The 14940-nt window shown below is 43.5% G+C and overlaps 1 protein-coding gene across 1 annotated transcript in view; it reads left to right on the top strand.

Annotated features, from left to right (window-relative positions):
• Nucleotides 1-5072: 5072 nt before the first annotated feature.
• The window catches only part of LOC143774829 (uncharacterized), a 122200-nt gene continuing 112332 nt past the window's right edge, over nt 5073-14940 (top strand). Inside the window, exon 1 of the mRNA XM_077262598.1 lies at nt 5073-5170. Within this exon, the coding sequence (XP_077118713.1) occupies nt 5119-5170 (52 nt within the window). The 5' untranslated portion in view covers nt 5073-5118. The remainder of the gene's footprint in view (nt 5171-14940) is intronic.

Raw genomic sequence — 14940 nt, 5'->3', positions numbered from 1 at the left:
TGCAGGAGAACTGCTGTAGCATTATCTGTCTTTTAGTTTTTGGGATCGCCACGAAATGTGTACATTTATTTTATTTACCCCCTACCAAAATCTCTCCTGTCCAAGTAAATGATTATAACTAGTATTTTTTCATGTTCATTAAGATCAGCATGAACAGAATTGCATATCTTGGCTACATACGACTGTGGTAATTACGCCCCTGCCTCACACACACACACACACACACGCACACACGCACGCACACGCACACACACACACACACACTACAGATATCACACACACACACACACACACATACTACAGATATCACACACACACACACACATACTACAGATATCACACACACACTACAGATATCACACACACACACACTACAGATATCACACACACACACACTACAGATATCACACACACACACATACTAAAGATATCACACACACACACACACACACACATACATACTGCAGATATCACACACACACACACATACTACAGATAACACACACACACACACACACACACACACACACACACCAGCCCTCTCACCTCTCCTCGCGCTCTGCTGCAGCATCTTCCTCTGACACAGCCGGACGCTGAATGATGACGTCATCCAGCGGCGCTGTCTGTGTGAGAGGAAGCGCGGGCAGGAAGCAGGAATACAGATCGCTGCAGCTCCGCAGCTATTTTCTCTTGTAGGCAGCGGATCTGCAGGGATTTCTTCCTGCCAGCCGCAGCCACCATGCAGGGGCCCCCCTCCACCTCCGGGCCCATATGCGGTACGTCCACACATTTTGGGAGCCGGCGCTCTGCAGCTTCTCTGTGCCGGCTGTCAGCTTGACAGTCGGCACAGAGAACAGCCGACTCCTAGACCGGGGGCGGCAGAATGCAGCCGCCGGGGGAGACACTGCGGACCGCCGAATTAGGCGGCCCGACTGCGCCCCCCTGCCGGCTGCCCCCCCTGGATACGCCACTGCCTGGGCCCCTGACCTGCCGGGCCCGGTCGCAATGGCGACCTCTGCGACCGCGGTAGTTACGCCCCTGCCCCCCTGGTTTCCCGGGCAAGAGTAGCCATTTTCCTCCGGACCTTTGAGTTTTACATACATGTTCCTGGCTTTCTCTTAGGTCTACGTAAAGTGTGGGAAAGACTTGATGAATGCTATGGGTCCATAGAAGTCATAGAGAATGCTTTATACAAAAGAATTGATGATTTCCCTAGGATAGGGCCTAAAGGTTAAGAAGCTTAGAGAATTGTGTGATTTATTGATAGAGTTACAGGTTGCCAAGAAGAAAGGTCACTTGCCCGTATTGGCATTCTTAGACACTGCTAGGGGTGTCAGTCCTATAGTACAGAAACTCCCTTACAACTACAAGAAAAGTGGGTTATACATGGTTCATGGCAAAAGCAAACTCATAACTTACCATTCCCTCCTTTCACTGTAATTGTGGAATTTGTCACCCAACAAGTTAGGATCAGAAATGACCTTAGTTTTGACTTCACTCTGTCATGTTCCACTGCCCCCGGTGTCAAACCCAGTAAGACACTTGTGGCAGTCCACAAAACTAATATTGTTTCCACAGGTCCTCCTCACAATACAAGTAAGCCCCCTCCAGAAGAGAACAAACCTCAAGATGTCAGTCAGCAGTGTCCTCTACACATGAAACCACATCCTCTACTGAAATGCAGAGCCTTCAGGCTGTGCCACAACCTCTCATCTCACCAGGAACTGTGCAGCTAGCGTGAAATGTGCAGAATGCAGCAGCACGGATCACAACACAGCCTTGCGCCCTGGAACACCTCCACGAGCGTTGTCGCAAGCAGAGGAGCATGATGGGAAGCAAAGGAACACTGATGAATACACACCTGTGGTCACCTCTCAATGTACGGAGATCTGTAAGGGACTCACAGGAGGCAGTTCCTGTTCAAAAATCTGCCTTGTCCGAGTCTACCCAGCAGGCCGCAGGGACAAAGCGTTCAAGATATATGCAATCCTGGATGACCTAAGTAGCAGGTCTCTAGCTAAGTCCATCTTCTTTGACAACGTCCGCATTGTAGGCCCTGGTTCTCCCTTCTCCTTGAGGACGTGTTCAGGTACCGTTGAGATGCCTGGGAGGAAAGCAACCGGATACAAGGTGGAGACCATAGATGGCCAGACCTGCCTATCACTGCTGACCATCCTGGAGTGCAACCAGATTCCAGACAACAGGTCTGAGATACCTTCAATGGAGGTGGCAACACATCACCCCCAACTGAAGCGCATAGCCCACCTGATACCTGAGTTGGACCCTGAAGCCCCAATAGCTTTACTCCTAAGAAGACATATACTATGAGCCCACAAGACTAGAGAATATATCAACAGCTCCCAGAGTGCTCCATACACACAGAGGCTTGACTTTAGAAGGGTCATTATAGGAGATGTCTGTCTAGGGGGAGATGTCTGTCTAGGGGGAGCCCACAAGCCGGCCTCAGTCAACAGTGTGCTTACCAGCCCACTAGAAAATGGACATCAGTCTCTCTTCCAGCCAAGTCACAATAGTCTACTGGTAAAGGAATTACCTACAGCACTTCCCTACCTTGCCCTTTCTCCGTTCTTCCCATGAAGACCACGCCTGTGAAGGTGAACAAGACCACATAGGATGTGCAGTCTTCCACAGGACTAAGGAAGACGACAAGGTAGCGATGTCTATAGAAGACAGGATGTTCTTGGACAAAATGGATAGTCAAATTGTCAAGGACAAGTCAAACAGTTCTGTCACACCATTACCATTTCGACCTCGGAGAAGACGCCTACCCAACAACAGGGAACTGGTCTACAACCGATTCATCTCCCTCAGACACAAGTTTCAGACGTCACCTGAGACGAAGGAATATTTCTTTACCTTCATGGGGAAGATATTCCAGAACAACCACCCAGAGATTGCACCTGCACTTCGGCACTTAGGGGAGTGTTGGTACTTGCCCATCTTCAGAGTGTACCATCCTAAGAAGCCAGGGCAAATAAGAGTGGTATTCGACTCAAGCGCCAAATGCAGATGTCTCATTGAATGATGTCCTACTGTCGGGCCCAGACCGCAACAACAGACTTCTAGAAGTACTACTCTGTTTCTGCAGAGATACGGTGGCATTTATGGCTGATATACAACAGATGTTCCACTGTTTTCTCGTCAAGGAGAGGTTCTTCTGGTACTATGACAATGACCTGGGCAAAGTCATCGGAGACTACTGGATGAGAGTACACATCTTCTGGAACAGCCCTTCCCGGTAGTCGCTATCTACAGCCTCCAGCATTCCGCCAAAGAGGGCGAAGAAGAGTATGGGTCAGACATCAGATCCTTCATAGAAAAAGACTTCTACGTAGATGACTGTTTGAAATACACACCAACAAATGAAGCTGCAATCAGTCTACTAAAAAGGGCTCAAAAAATGCTCACTCATCTGATCTGATCTTGTGCAAACCTAAATTGGTCCACCAGGGTCTTTTTCATCATTATTTTGATAGTATCAAGCTATCGAGTTGCTGGTCTTCCTCTTCTCTTTGTTCCTTCTGTAAGCAGGTTGCGGCATGCAGTCACAAGCAGGAGTCAGAGCAAGGGTTAACAAGATGTAACAATTTAATAAAACAAGGTATTCACTCCTCACAGGGAGGTTAATGGTTAAAGAGGAATAATAAGGGTAGCAACTGTAAAGCAATAGCAGTCCAAAGAAGGAACTTATCGTGTCCTGTATGGTCCTCTGCAGCAGATAATCCCACAAGGGGATTGTAGAATCGGCAGCGGCTGGGCGATGTCCTCAGATGTGGTTCTTTAAGTGATAGTCTGTCTTCTGGTATCAGCGGTCGGTCTCCAGTACCTTCTGCTGAGCCCCTAGTCCATAAACACGCGCTGCCAAAACAAACAATGCGGCGGCACTGTCAGAGTCAAACATAAATGGGAGAGAAGCAAGTTGCATATTAGGCCACAAAAGTCTGTCCAGTACTTGGCCTTCTCTCCTCTGTATGTGCGCGGTACTCACAGTCACTGAGCTCACGGCACTTCTGTCTCTGGCAGCTACTGTGAGCATGGCACTTCTCTCTGCAGCGGTCCCACCAAACAATGCAGCCTGTCGCAGCTCTCCTGCTCAGAGGATGGAGCACGCTGCTCACCTGGCTGCGCGCTGCTGCTGGTTCGCACCAAACTGCCGGCTGCTGCGTGTGCTTTTCCTTTTATTTTGCCCCTCCTACCCAGGTCATGAGGTTGGTCCCACTCCTCATTCTTTCCCCCAGGCAACAAGGGAGGCAGCATCAACAGTTCCGGACCGGTTCGTTACAGGTACCCGCAGCCCGGTCTTCCTCCTTAAACTTCTATTCTTCCCACCATGATGTCCTTCACTGTCAAATCAAAAGGCTGCAGAGAAAACTTCAAGAATTTTTTTTTCAAAAATGTGTCAAAACCTTTTCAAATATATTTCAGGAAATGGTTCAGGGAAAAAAGTAAATCATCCAAAAACTCCCTCAAATAGAATTTTTCTAAGTTGTTCCTGCTTGAAAAACGTTGCAAACACATTATAGTTACTGCAGTCCAACAGATCTAAAACATGATTTTTGAAGAGCTACAAAATGTATAAAAGTATATAGAACATATTCTATACATTTTGACTAGAAAAAAAATGTTATACATTTCACGTTAAATATCATGAATCAAAAAGTGTAATGAAACATTTACCAAAAGTACAAATTAACAAGACTTCGGACAGTGAAAAACGAAAAAGTCACCTCACTTAAAAAATGGGACCTCAAGACCCAAATGATCCATATTCCTGAAATGTATCATGAAGTCAGAGCTCCAAGTTGACTCAGGAAGTCTAACAACAGTCATTATAAAAGAAGTAGAGGAAGAAGTGTAACAGTAAAATACAATGTTTATATTATTTTATACTTTTATTGCCCTGGGTTCTTTACGTATTACCTGTTCAATTTTTATGAATGTGGATTATACAAAACATTAACTGTAATAATCATCTGTCCTCGTCAGTCGCTTAGAGAGTTACAAAGATCAAAATCAGGTAAGGAAAAGCAGTGGTATTTGTCCTAGGAGTGATCAGATTGGGATGGATGGTGAGCAGTGAACTTCTTCATTGCAAGAATGAGGACCGTATGGGCCATATTGCTGTTGGAGCTAATTTTTTTGACAACAGGTAAGAACCTTGTACCAAATAATATTGACTTGCTTGCTATGCAAATATTTTCCTACAATGCCATGTTAACTTTTATTTGTGCAAAATGTACAAAAAAATTTCCATACAATTTTTTTGGCATATTTTCTACAATTTTTGGTGCAGTTATATATTTTGGGTAATTTTTTTATATCAGCTTTTCTGGAGGTGATTTTGTCATTTTGTAGACCAAATTTATTAAAATTTGCACCATTTTTTATAAATTTGGTGCATCTTTAGCCTCTCCTGTATTTCACACACTGGTTGCAGGTGCATGGAGTGGTCTCCTTAGCTAAGTGTTATACAATCTACTCTTGCCTTCCATAGCTAGCCCAATTGATGCAATTTAAGCTAAGGTCACACCACAGTATTTTCTCTCATCCGAGAGAATCGGACCAACTATGCCAATGACACTCTGGTCAGAGTTTGATCATAGCGTGATCTGATTTTCTTGGATGCATAGAAGATGGAAAAAATCTCTGTCAGTCCGTGAAAATCGCTGTCAACCAGATGTCATCCGATGTTTTCCGTGGACTCAATGACTTGCATGGCTGAGTGCAATCAACATATCGGATGTAAATCATTCATGCTGCATTAGTTTTCTCAGACAGACTCAGTCAAAGGAAAAAATTGGACATGTACACGGTCCCATAGAATAATATTGGTCCAAGTGTGGTCCAATGTATTGTATGATCACACCTTGGCTGAAAATGCGGTTGTCTGAACAAGCCCTTTATCATTTAAACACCGCTGTCATTCTCTGAGAGAGGCATTTAAGTGGTGCAATGGTGTAACGTGACCATTCTAAACATGCTTACAGGGTACCAATGGGTTTACGTGGCAGCCAGGAGCCTAATGAAGGACTCAATTTCCACCATCTTTGTACTCAAATAAAGTCTAGCCATAGGAGATCATCATTTTTTATATATTCTATATACTGTATTGGTATATTATTGCAGTACATAGGACAGTGTCCAATTCCTCTTGTGAGACTAATAAAATTGAAAATAATGTTCAAAAAATTGATTGTATTTAGAAAAGTAACAAAAAAAAAAGTTTGAACTACATAAATAAAAAAAATTGTATATTTGGTATCAAGAAACCCTAAAAGTATGATTTTTTAAAATAAAAAATGAATAATCTATTATGATGACCCTATAAGTAGATAAAAGGCAAAATGCCAGAATTGACGTTTCTCAGTCTCCACACTTCCTCCAAAATATTCATCAAATTGTAGGTAATCAAAGGGGTGCCAATAAAAACCAAGCTCAGAATGTAAAAAAAGCAATGTATCTTACGGATCCATCAATGGGAAAATAAATCAGGTACGAGTCTCAAAGAATGTAAGAAAACTAAACATTTTTCTTACAATTTAGAAATTTTTGTAACTATTTAAACATGTAAGAAAATTCTGCAAGTTTGATATAAGATGGAATAGGTATCCATCCTTTCCAGCTCATTTCTACCACACAATGAATGTCATAAAAAACAAAACCCAAAAACATTGGGGGAATTTTGTTTTTATCCAACTTTTAACTCCACGCTAAATTATTTTCATGGCACTGTTTAGTAAAGTGAATAATGTTATTCAAAAGTACTATTAGTCCCTCAAAAGACGAGCCCTTGAAACATAACTTCTCTTAGAAGATAGTGAGAAAAAAAAGAGTGCTCAAAAACCATAAAATCGCTGTATCACAAAGGGATTAATAAAACACTTATATCTCACTCTAATTCTAGTGCCATCCCCCTTACACAGTGAAAATTTTTTTTGTGACTTTTTACAAAACATGACCATTTTATGATGACCATTCATTGCCTTAGAACAGAGGAAAGACTCTTTAGAAGGATAAGTTCTAATGACCTGTCTCATGTAATTCGAAAAATAAGAGATACATTCAGAAATATAAAATCCAGACAGATTCTGGTCACCATCTTCCAGCTGATGTTAGCCATCGAAGTAGTGCAATGGCGTAACACAACCGTTTCGGACATGGAGTAAGCGACACTGTCACCACCATCTTTGTACTCCCATGAAGCTTAGCCACAGACACAGGAGATTGCAATTTATTTTAAATACTGAAATATCATGTATATGTGTATGGAACAAGCCATCTAACAATCACAGGTCTAAGTCCACTTGGGATACTAAAATAAAAAGCAAAAATAATGAAAAATGTAAAAAAAAATATTTTTTAAAAATGAAAAATATAAAGGTTGAAAGGTTCCTCGTAGAAAAATATAGAAACAAAACATAATCGGCATTCATTATAAAAGACCATTCTGTGAAAATATAAAATGCCAGCTGATGAATTTTGTGTACGATAGTTTAACAAAATTTGAGCCAAAATTTGGTGTTTATTATTTGTGAATTTTAATACCGAATCTAGACAAGAATCTGCATTCGAAACCATACTGATTTTAGATTAAGTTAGCTTTTGTAAATGACTGAATTATGAATCTGGTATGATATTTTAATACAGAACTCATGGACTAATATAGGCCCAACTCTATCACGATGTTACCATTTTACAGTAATTTCAACATCGAGTGTTGAAAGGAAGCTGGTGACCTGCGTTGATGGTGCAGTAATGCCAATAAAATTCAAGACTATATAGAAGATAACCAGTGCAGTTTTATCTCAACGCATTTCAAAGTTGAACAAACTTCTTCCTCAGGAGACCACCACAATCAAGTTTAGTCAACTTCGAAAGGGTCACCAGCTTCTTTTCAATACTTAATAACCACATTGGGCTCCTCCAACCTCTTGGTGTTCCAGCAACTGGAAGTTTTTGGTTTTAAAACCCTTTTCCTTTCTTATGGGTCACACAAGGTGAGAAGTTACCTTCATTCTTTCAACTTTTTATTCCTCGGGTTAGACCCTATTGCGCTAGTATTGTCCCCCTATCTTTCTAGTAATTCTAACATGACATTTTATGGAGACACCACATGATGAGCACACAGGTTTATAATACTTTGTTTTGTGTAAAATTGCTACTTTTATATCAGGCATTATTGAAATCTCTACACAATTAAATTGGAGTAATCCTAAATATAAGGATTTACATTTTTTGTCGTAAATGGCCCAAAATGATGTATAGCAGAGCACACTGTGCACTGGGACAGCATGGTGACTCAGTGGTTAGCACTGCAGCCTTGCAACGCTGGGGTCCTGGGTTCAAATCCAACCAAGGACAACAACTGCAAGGAGTTTGTTTGTTCTCCCTGGGTTTTCACCATGTTCTTCAGCTTCCTCCCACACTCCAAGACATAATGATATGGAATTTAGATTGTGAGTCCCATTGGTGACAGTGATGATAAAGTATAAAAAGCTCTGCGGAATATGATAGTGGTATATAAGGAATGCATAACAGTAATAATAACTGTGAGTCTGTCTGCACCATTATAGTAAAAGGCCATGTCGGCGCATGTGTCAGAATCCTGTTTTGTTGGGGGTTAGACATAAGCTTCGATGGGGCCACTTAATGTAGCAAAAAATGCTGTGTGAAAGGTCCCTTAGGAAATATATATTTTCATCTCCACTGGGATACAAGAATGATGAATGTGATAGGCATGCAAGCAAAAAAAAAAATCAGCCCTTAATTACACTAAGAGTATTTCAAATCTTGATGTCTAAATATCTACCCCATGTTCCATCAGTGGTAGTATGTCCATGATTCATTTTTCAGCGTCCATCTATTTTGCTTTCTCCTTGTTCTTCTTCATCCTATTTTTTTCCAATTACTTGTTCTTCACTTTTTTTTGTTATAAATAATGACAGAAATGAGAGAATTGATTTTGCAGAACCCTTTCAAATATTCTGTGAATGTTGGATGGGTGTCCAGCTACCGTCTGCCAGAATCTCCAGCACCTTTCCTGATTTGTAGGCCTGGTGTCATGTCATGCATGCATCATGTTGCAATGATGATATTACACTGGCTCTACAAGGTAGAAGATGCACGAAGGATGCTGGCAGGTAGAAGGTGGTTCACAGGGCTCCCATTTGACGGTCACGGACGACTGACAAGGCCACAAGACCAGGGTCCTGCAATTTTATTCACTCATCTCTACGCAATATATTTTGGTCATTAATAATGGTTATTTTTTCCTTGTGGTTATTCACTTTTTGGTGTCACATTTTCTTTAATACAATAGTCTGAAGTCTTTAGGTGGCAAACATATTTTAAGCTTTGGGGTCAAATTCTTATTGGAGGGCATGTAAAGAAGGTATATAAACCATTAACACAGAGAAATCAAAGTTCCAATATCCTACTAAAACCAAATTTCCTCCACAGCAGAAAACATGATAATTGCACATAATTTACAGTCAATCATTGACATTCTTTGAAACTCAAACCCCTTCTCCGGAATTCTAGCCTGTCATTTTTATTACTTATCATCCACTGCAATCTAACAAAAGTTAATTTTTTTACAAATCGTTCATCTTGATAAGAGATCATTGACGCACGTTCAAGATTTTCAAAAATCATAGTGAAATAATGAACAAGTCAATGATATATTCACATATTTTGGTCTTCGAGACTCATATTGTTAATACCATAAGCAAATTGTTAGCAATTTGGCGATATGTTGGGTTGTCAAGCTCATGGTTGGTTTCTCACTTCTTGCAACAGGTGAGCAGCTGGATAAAACCAAATGTCTTACAATGTTGACTAATGTTTGACTAGATGGACAATTGTATGATACTGTGAATCGAATTATGCTGATAACTTAGCGACACATAATGAATTGGATATAATACAGACTAAACATGTTAGAGAAATACAATGCTACATAGAATGGAACATTCGTTCTTGTCTCTCGTAAGAGCCGTGAGGCTATGGGAATCATTGCCAGAAGTTGTCAGGGTTAACTTACTTATGGAGAGTAAAATAGTCGATGATGACTTTCTTTAACCCCTTTACCCTCCAGCCTGTTTTACCTTATCCAGGCAATTTTGAAATTGTTTTATTCATGTCCTATTATATTCATGATAGTGGACAATTTCGGTTGATATGATTTATATTTATTTATGAAAATATGAAACATTTAATAAAAATGACCTGCCATCTTTGGCCACTTCCCGCATTGATGTCATGTGTGTAACTAACAGCAGCTGCTGCTGACAGAAGGGGTAAGTCCCACAACTCGTCTTGTCACACTGATCACGACAGCCCTAAAAACAACAAGGTCACATATATTGTATACATACATGTGTCTCCCCTGACTACAGATATACAGGTGCTTCTCATAAAATTAGAATATCATCCAAAGGTATTTTTTTTTCTGTTCTTTAATACACAAAGTGAAGCTCGTATATTATATAGAGTCATTACAAGCAGAGTGATCTATTTCACATGTTTATTTCTGTTAATGTTGATGATTATGGCTTACAGCCAATGGAAACCCAAAAGTAATTATCTCAGTAAATTAGAATATTTTAGAACACCAGCTTGAAAAATGATTTTAACATCTGAAATGTTGGCCTACTGAAATGTATGTTCAGTAAATGCACTCAATACTTCATAGAGGATCCTTTTGCATCAATTACTGTATCAATGCGGCATGGCATGGAGGAGATCAGCCTGTGGCACTGCTGAGGGGTTATGGAAGCCCAGGTTGCTTTGATAGCAGCCTTCAGCTTGTCTTCATTGTTGGGTCTGGTGTCTCTCATCTTCCTCTTGTCAATACCCCATAGATTCTCTATGGAGTTAAGGTCAGATGAGTTTTCTGACCAATCAAGCACAGTGATACTGTTGTTTGTAAACCAGGTATTGGTACCAGGGCTGCCACTAGAAATTTCGGGGCCCCATACTGGCAAAATTTTCGGGGCCCCCTTGAGACTCCGCCCAGGCTCCACCCCAGCCCCGCCTCTATGCTCCACCCCTCAAACTGTCCACAGTCCCACAGCTCTCTCTTGAAAAAACTCCACTTCTCAACTATCACACATTAACAGTTCCCATCACCAGATCACACATATAGCCGGCAGCTTTTGCTTTGGCCAAAAGATTTTTTAAGCCGCCACCATAACACGGTAGACACTTTTGGCTGGGCCCTACTCTACTATAACCTACTAAATATTTGTTAAAATATGCAATACAATTTAGGTATATTTTTATTTATGATGATGTGTGCAAAACTGTAAAGCGCTGCAGAATATGTTAGCGCTATATAAAAATAAAGATTTATTTATTTATTTTTCAATTTTTAAAATGACCAATAATATCACATACAAGGAACAAATACCGCAACACCATGTCCAGACCACATATTACCACCAGTGACCGAATAATATCACATACAAGGAACAAATACCACCGCACCATGACCAGACCACATATTACCACCACATAGTGACTGAATACTACAATTCTGATCAGTAATAAAAAAAAAGCACCATACTATCACCATAAGTGCCAGTATTCACAGGAGATCTGTACTTAGTATGCAGTGTCTGTGTAGAGGTAATACAGTGATCACCGGTGACATTGTACACAGGACCTCTGTATATAGTATACAGTGTATAGTGTCAGTGTATAGGTAAAACTGACTCACCAGTGACGTCTCTAGGTGAAGTCCTTTATCTTTCATCCAGCACAGACCGCCATCACTTCATCCAGCCAGGACTTGTCTCTGCAGGAAATAACACAGTTATCTCGAGCTCCGCTTGCAGAACACATTACTTAATTTTTCCCAACTTCTACATTACACCACATGAAGAAAAAGAGGCGACATAGTATCACTCTACACAGTAACAGGACCGCCCCCTCATTTAAAACAGTATCCTCAAAAAATAAAATAAATACATCACTGCAGTAATAATATCCCTAAATTAGTCCCTATGGTAATAATATTCCCCATCCTGGCCAACGTGTGTCTCATTCCTGACGTCAGCCATATGTTCTCCCATCCTTCCCTCATGAGTATCCATTCTGCCCCATATGATCTCCCCATCCTGACCCATCTGTCTCCATCATATCCATCCTGCCCCATGATCCTGCACAATCTGTCTCCAATCCTGCCCCCAGTGTCTCCAATCATGCCCCCATGTCTGCAATCCTGCCACTTGTCTCCAATCATGCCTCCTGTGTCTCCATTCTGCCCCATCTGTCTCCAATCCTTCCCCATCTGTCTCCATTCATTACCCCATGTCTTTCATCATACCCCGTATCAGCATTCTGCCTCTGTGTCCAGCATTCTGCCCCTGTGTCCAGCATTCTGCCCCTGTGTCCAGCATTCTGCCCGTTTCCAGCATTCTGCCCGTGTCCAGCATACTGCCCCCATGTCCAGCATACTGCCCACGTGTCCAGCATACTGCCGCTGTGTCCAGAATAATGTCCCTGTGTCCAGCATAATGCCCGTGTCCAGCTTTCTGCCCCTGTGTCCAGCATCTCTGTTATGGACCTGGTGGTTAGGTGCACCCGGAATGACCTGATAGTTAAACAAGGAATCGGGACGAGCTCTGGGGAAATGGGAACTCTGCTGACCGCAAACCCTACTCCTATCAACACACACTAGAAATAGCCGTGGAGCGTGCCTGACTCTGCCTAGACGCCTCTTCACAGCCTAAGAGCCAACTACCCCTAAAGAAAGGAAACAAAGCCTCACTTGCCTCAGAGAAATTCCCCAAAGGTAAAAGCAGCCCCCCACAAGCATTGACCGCGAGTTAAGAGGAAATCACAAACACAGGAATGAAATAGGTTTTAGCAAAGGAGGCCAGTCTAACTAAACAGATTGAGGATAGAAAAGGGATCTTTGTGTTCAACACAAAAAACTACAAAAACCACGCAGAGTGTGCAAAAAAGACCCTAGCTAGCCAGACAATTTCATGATAGCAAGCTGGACTAGAACTTAGCAAGAAAAATAATATGCAACAAATGAACAAGCAGGAACTTAGCTTCTGCTGGAGTAGACAGGTCCTCAGCAAGGTCCAAGAGAGATCTGAACCAGTGCAAAGACATCGACAGCTGGCATGCACTAACGATCTGAGTGGAGTTAAATAGAGAAGCCAGTAGCAGTAAACGAGACCAGGTGAGGAACGAACCTCAATGGCTAGTAGCTCCACACACAGCCACCAGACGGAGTTCACAGACAGAACTCACCGAAGTACCATTCATGACCACAGGAGGGAGTTCGAGAACGGAATTCACAACACATCTCTGCCCCTGTGTGAAGCATACTGCCCCTGTGTCCACTGTCCAGCATACTGCCCCTGTGTCCAGCATAATGCCCGTGTCCAGCTTTCTGCCCCTGTGTCCAGCATTCTGCCCCTGTGTCCAGCATTCTGCCCGTGTCCAGCATACTGCCCCGTGTCCAGCATACTGCCCCTGTGTCCAGCATCTCTGCCCCTGTGTCCAGCATACTACCCCTGTGTCCAGCATAATGCCCCTGTGTCCAGCATAATGCCCCTGTGCCCAGCATAATGCCCCTGTTTCCAGCTTTCTGCCTGTGTCCAGCATCTCTGCCCCTGTGTCCAGCATACTGCCCCTGTGTCCACTGTCCAGCATACTGCCCCTGTGTCCAGCATACTGCCCCTGTGTCCAGCATACTGCCCATGTGTCCAGCATACTGCCCCCGTGTCCAGCATACTGCCCGTGTCCAGCATACTGCCCCTGTGTCCAGCATACTGCCCCTGTGTCCAGCATACTGCCCTTGTGTCCAGCATCTCTGCCCCTGTGTCCAGCATACTGCCCCTGTGTCCAGCATACTGCCCCTGTGTCCAGCATAATGCCCCTGTGTCCAGCATACTGCCCCTGTGTCCAGCATACTGCCCGTGTCCAGCATCTCTGCCCCTGTGTCCAGCATACTGCCCCTGTGTCCACTGTCCAGCATACTGCCCCTGTGTCCAGCATACTGCCTCTGTGTCCAGCTTACTGCCCCTGTGTCCAGCATACTGCCCCTGTGTCCAACATACTGCCCCTGTGTCCAGCATCTCTGCCCCTGTGTCCAGCATACTGCCCCTGTGTCCAGCATCTCTGCCCCTGTGTCCAGCATACTGCCGCTGTGTCCAGCATAATGCCCGTGTCCAGCTTTCTGCCCCTGTGTCCAGCATCTCTGCCCCTGTGTCCAGCATCTCTGCCCCGGGCCCCCCCCTGGATCGCCACGCTCAAAGAAAAAAAAAAGAGTTCTTACCTTGCCATGCTCCTGCGGCGGGCAAAGCTCTCTTCCTCCATGCAGGTGAAGGACGCACTCGCCGGCGGCTGACAATGACGTCAGACGCCGGCGAAGTGCGACTGCGGCTGCGCACTGTGGCCGCTCAAGTCAGCTGCCAACCTCCGACTGGCTGGCGGCCGCTGTTAACTATTGATGTGCGGGCACGGGCCCGCACGTCAATAGTGTGCTGCAGCGCCTGCAGGGGGGGCCCGGTGAGCAGATGAGACGGGGCCCGATGCGGGCCCCCTCTGCTCACAGGGCCCCATACGCCAGTCATGGCAGTCATGCCCTGATGGCGGCCCTGATTGGTACTTTTGGCGGTGTGGACAGGTGCCAAGTAGTGTTGAGCGATACCGTCCGATACTTGAAAGTATCGGTATCGGAAAGTATCGGCCGATACCGGCAAAGTATCGGATCTAATCCGATACCGATACCCGATACCAATACAAGTCAATGGGACTCAAGTATCGGACGGTATCCCTGATGGTTCCCAGGGTCTGAAGGAGAGGAAACTCTCCTTCAGGCCCTGGGATCCATATTAATGTGTAAAATAAAGAATTAAAATAAAAAATATTGTTATACTCACCTCTCCGACGCAGCCT

The sequence above is a fragment of the Ranitomeya variabilis genome, chromosome 5 (genome assembly GCF_051348905.1).
Source record: "Ranitomeya variabilis isolate aRanVar5 chromosome 5, aRanVar5.hap1, whole genome shotgun sequence".
Taxonomy (NCBI): Eukaryota; Metazoa; Chordata; class Amphibia; order Anura; family Dendrobatidae; genus Ranitomeya; species Ranitomeya variabilis.
The sequence above is the reverse complement of the archived record's forward strand: the minus strand, read 5'-3'. Positions and strand labels throughout refer to the sequence as shown.